The sequence below is a fragment of the Sardina pilchardus genome, chromosome 1, assembly GCF_963854185.1.
Source record: "Sardina pilchardus chromosome 1, fSarPil1.1, whole genome shotgun sequence".
In the NCBI taxonomy this organism is placed as follows: Eukaryota; Metazoa; Chordata; class Actinopteri; order Clupeiformes; family Clupeidae; genus Sardina; species Sardina pilchardus.
This window is the reverse complement of record NC_084994.1, coordinates 46,167,092-46,172,091: the sequence shown is the minus strand read 5'-3', so window position 1 is coordinate 46,172,091 and position 5,000 is coordinate 46,167,092. Positions and strand designations below refer to the sequence as shown.

At 54.3% G+C, this 5,000-nt stretch overlaps 1 protein-coding gene across 2 annotated transcripts in view; it reads left to right on the top strand.

Annotated features, from left to right (window-relative positions):
- Positions 1-5,000, top strand: part of LOC134093280 (E3 ubiquitin-protein ligase SMURF2-like) — a 74,101-nt gene that overhangs the window by 58,104 nt on the left and 10,997 nt on the right. For both annotated transcript variants that reach the window (XM_062546448.1, XM_062546447.1), the window contains exon 13: positions 2,029-2,236. In XM_062546448.1, coding sequence (XP_062402432.1) covers positions 2,029-2,236 — 208 coding nt within the window. The remainder of the gene's footprint in view (positions 1-2,028; positions 2,237-5,000) is intronic.

Genomic DNA, 5,000 nt, shown 5'->3' with positions numbered 1-5,000 from the left:
GTTTGGACAGGAAGTGGAGGTGTTATTTGAGGTGGGCGGGAGGACAGGAGGAGAGAGAGGGAGACAGAGAGGTAGAGAGAGAGAAGGAGAGAGGGATGAGCTGAGATGGAGGGGAGGAGTGTTTGAACAGTCTGGCGGAGAGCGGAGGGCACGGAGGTCGTGTTGGCAGTGTCTCGTGCGCGGCTGCCACCTCTCCCGCGCGCGTGGCGCCACCTTTGTCTCTCCACCGCTCCTCTCTTTATTTTTTCTCTCCGTCTCGTTCCGTCTACCTCTCTCGTACATTTTCTCCATCTGCCTCTGTTCCTCTTCTCTCTCTCTCTCTCTCTCTCTCTCTCTCTCTCTCTCTCTCTCTCTCTCTCTCTCTCTCTCTCTTTTGTCGGTTGGTTGTTTTAATGTAATGTGGTTTTGTATGAGAAGACAATGAAAAAAGGATGTTAAACCTCTCTCTCTGCTCCTCTCTGCTCCGAACACACACATTCTCTCTCCCTCTCCCTCCCTCTCCCTCTATCCCTCTGTCTCTCCCTCTCCCTCTCTCTCTCTTTCTCTCTCTCTCTCTCTCTCTCTCTCTCTCTCTCTCTCTCTGGTCTTTTCCGTGCCCTCCCTCTGGGCTAGAGGCCGTGTGCTTCTCCTCTCCCTCTGGAACAGCCGCTCCATTCTTCCTCCAGCGGATGGCGTTCTCCATGCGAGAGCAGGGGGCACTCAGAGGGTATTTGGGGGAGGTGGGGGGGTGGAGGGGGTGTTCTGGCGGTGGCAGAGGGGTGGGTTAAGGTGGATCAGCGCCAATAGCTGTTTTTGCGAGGGGGGTGGAGGGTGGGGGGGGGGGGGGGTGATTCCCAGAATTTCCCTAGCTGGCATTTCCTCCAAGTTGCCCCTCTCCCCTCCCAAACCCTCCGACCGTTCCCCCCGGCGTCTGTCGAGGAATCGGCCCAGTCAGCAGGATCAGAGCAGATTAGTCCTGTGATCCCCTCCAGTCGGCCCCACGTCTCAACGGCCTCTCTTTTTTTTTATTATCCTATTCATATTTTTCAGAGTGATATTACCAGCAGAAATCTGCTCCTGAGCCTGTCCCAGTTTTCATGTTTGTGTCATTTTTAATGCCCCAAGGGAAATCGGGTCGAAGCGTCTGACTTACTCAAAGTCCCGCTCGTGCTCAGAGCATCTGCGGGCAAGTTGAGCTTCTGGTAGCACTGCACGATTACAGCTAAATAATAATTATTATTTTGGTTAACATTGGGATCACGATTATTCAACAACAACAGTTACCACTGTAAAGCCAAGGTGTGCTCTGGATTTATAAGACAAAACGAGAGCATTGTGGCGAAACGGAATACAGCACGATAATCGTTATGTTTTGTTTTGATTATATTGTTTTCTGTCCTATTTGACGATTAATATATTAATTCAATTAATTGCGTATCCCTAGCTTCGCGCCTTGATCCAGGGCCTCACCCCTGAGCTCTGGGATCCAGGACCCAAATATGCGTCCTGAGCCTCCACCTGGCTTGGCGTACGGAGTAAGCGCCCCCCGACCCCCCCGACCCCCCCGACCCCCGACCCCTTCCCTTGGGGATATGACGGAGCCTTAGGAGCGCTCCGGTCCTTCTTTGGTGCTGTGCGTGCTCACCTTGTGCATTAGCGTAATGAGCTCCAGGCCCGTGTGCCAAAGTGGGGCAACCAGTAAGTGAAATCAGCTGGCAGCGGCGCTGGGGAGCATAAACAGCGCGGGACTCTGCCTCTGCAGGCGCCCACAGTACACCGCTCTCTTTTCCTCTCGTTCGCTTTTCCTCTCGCTCTCTCGCTTTTTTCCTGTTTTTCTCCTGTTTTTTTCTTTTTCTCTCTGCTTTTTGTTTCCGACGTGTTTTCTGTTCTGTTCTGTTCGTTCCTTGGTTGTCATGACGAATGTAAACAGGGTCAGAAATTGAGACTCATGGAATCTCTCTCTCTTTTTTTTCCTCCTCCCCTCCCCGTCTCCTCATCCTTCTCTCCCTCTCCTCCACCCTTCCCTCCATCTCTCTCTGGTCCCTCCAGCCCTCGTCCGCCCCAGCTGAAGGAGCAGGCGCCTCCGCAGCAGGTGTTGTCCCCGGCGACGCTGCCGGAGGACGCCGAGTGCCTGACGGTGCCCAAGTACAAGCGCGACCTGGTGCAGAAGCTCAAGATCCTGCGGCAGGAGCTCTCGCAGCAGCAGCCCCAGGCCGGACACTGCCGCATCGAGGTGTCCCGCGAGGAGATCTTCGAGGTGAGCAGGCACGCACGCACACACACACACACACACGCACGCACGCACGCACGCACGCACGCACGCACGCACGCACGCACGCACACACACACACATACATACACATACAAATACACTCACACTCATAACTACACACACACACACACACACACACACACACACACACACACACACACACACACACATGCACTCACACCCGTGTTCATGCACATGCATCCTTTCTCACAAGAAAGGTTTGGATGAGATCCAAGGCACACTTCTAAGAACACACACCAGCTGAACTGCAACCAGAAGATTGCACACTCCATCACACACACACACACACACACACACACACACACACACACACACAGAAGTACACTCACATCTGTACTCATGCACATGCACCTTTCTCACAAGAATGGTTTGGACAAGATCTTGATTTTGTATGATTCCAAGGCACACTTTCTAAGAACACACATCATCAGCGAAACTGCAACCAGAAGATTACACACACACACACACACACACACACAGCTGTCCCATGTTGGCAGGGAGCCATGTTCTGTCGTTATCATCCCAATGAAATGAGATCCTCCTCCTAACGTGGTGATATCAGCATTGTATACGTCTCGGTGGAAGCCAATCAGCAAGGTCTGACAAAATATTGATGTCATGTAATCCCACCACTGGCTCTCTGAGCCTCACAGCTTCGGCTCTGTACAACCAGCATCCCAGACTGAGAGTGTGGGCTCCTCTGCCCTGTTCTACTGGAACCCACCCAGCCTTAGGCTCCCTGTGCAGGCCTGCTGCTGTTGGGCTAGTGTGATGGAGGGGTGTGTGGGTGTGTGGGGGGGCGGATAGCAGAGATGTGCTCCTCTGGTCAGGGCTGGAGCGGTCAGTAGAGATGCGCCCCTCTGGTGAGGGCTGGAGCGGTCAGTAGAGATGCTCCCCTCTGGTCAGGGCTGGAGCGGTCAGTAGAGATGCGCCCCTCTGGTGAGGGCTGGAGCGGTCAGTAGAGATGCGCCCCTCTGGTCAGGGCTGGAGCGGTCAGTAGAGATGCGCCCCTCTGGTCAGCCTCAGCGCTGACGGGGCCGACGACCGCTCTCCTCCAGCTCTTTCTCTCTCTCGGCCGCTTTGCCTGGACTGCTCAGGCATCTGGTTCTGGGGAGACGGGCATTCCTACTGGATGATTTCAGCTGCAGAGGGGGACGGAGAGGGCGAGAGGGGTTGGATGGGGTGGGGGGCGGGGGGGTTATGGGGGGTGGGGTGGGGGGTATGGTGAAGCTTGGCCCAGTGTGCACTCCATAACTTGTGCGAGTTGGAGTCGTACAATAATAATAATAAAAAAATACATTACTTCATCGACAAGACGTGACGGCCGCAGAGAAATACCAGAGGAGAAAGAAGGAGAGAGGCGTCAGACACCACGGCTCAGTGTTGGGCTGTTACTGTGTGTGTGTGTGTGTGTGTGTGTGTGTGTGTGTGTGTGTGTGTGTGTGTGTGTGTGTGTGTGTGTGTGTGTGTGTGTGTGTGTGTGTGTGTGTGTGTGTGTGTGTGTGTGTGTGTGTGTGTGTGTGTGTGTGTGTGTGTGTGTGTGTGTGTGTGTGTGTGTGTGTGTGTCTGCCGTGCAAGGTGTGCGTCTGACTTAATGTTGAGTTTGGGAGTGTGTCTGTGTGTGTGAGAGAGGGTTGGGGTGAGAGAATGTGTGTATTTGTGGGTGCGTGTGTGAGAAAGTTGGGGTGAAGGAGAGTGTGTGTTTGTATGTGTGTGTGTGTGTGTGCCAGCGGTGTGCTGTAGTTTCCAGTGCGGCAGGCGTGTTGGATGGGGAGAGCCCGGCGGTGGCGTGGTGGCTGCCCGGAGGCTGTTGGCTGTGCTGCGCTCCTCTCCGCTCCGCTCCTGTGTGTGCAGTGGCGGGCTGGACCCACGCCGCTCTCCGCTCTCCGCTCTCCCTCCGCACCGCCAGCTCTTACGTAATCCGCACTCGTTCGCTCTCTCTCTCTCTCCCTCCCTTGCTCGCCCGCTCACTCCCTCGCTCCCTTTCTTCTTCTCTCTTCGCTCAGAGGAGAGCCGAGCGTTCCCGGGGTTGAGATGAGATCATGCTCGCTGGTACATTCCGGCACTCTCCACCTCCTCCACCTCCTCCTCCTCCTTCACCACCTCCTCCTCCCCCTGTTCTACACTGAGCCTCGGGGCTGAGTGGTTTCGAGGGTGGACTGTACCTCACTGTGCCTGAACAGTTCACCCCTCAAAAAAACAGAATGTTTTGAGCGTGAACTCCATGTCATTGTCTTAGAGGGGAGCCGTTCAGGCTGAATGTTTTGAGAGTGAACTCCATGTCATTGTCAGTGCGTTCTTGGAGGTGAACTTTCAGGCAGAAGGTCTTGAGGGTGAACTCTGTCAGAGTCAGTTTGGGCTGAGGTGAACTTTCAGGCAGAAGGTTGTTATTGTTGTTGTTGTTGTTGTTTGAAGGTGGACTCACAGGTGGGACGTCTTTACGCATCCGCTCGGCCCTTTGTTTACTCGACTCCATTCCAAGTGAACGAAACAGATTTGCTGTGCGGTTTCCTCAAAGCGAAGTCTAATGGCCGTTGCAATAACAACAGCATCACACCGCATTTACACAGTGCTTAGCGTGAACAGGGAACCTCACTAACCACCAGCGCCATTGTGTTGGGCTGCGTTGGGCTGACACGAAGCGAAACTGGGGGGTGTTTTTGTGGTGATCAACTGTAGAGTTTGTTTACGAAAATCACCCGTAAGAGCTTCAGCGGAGGGTAAACAT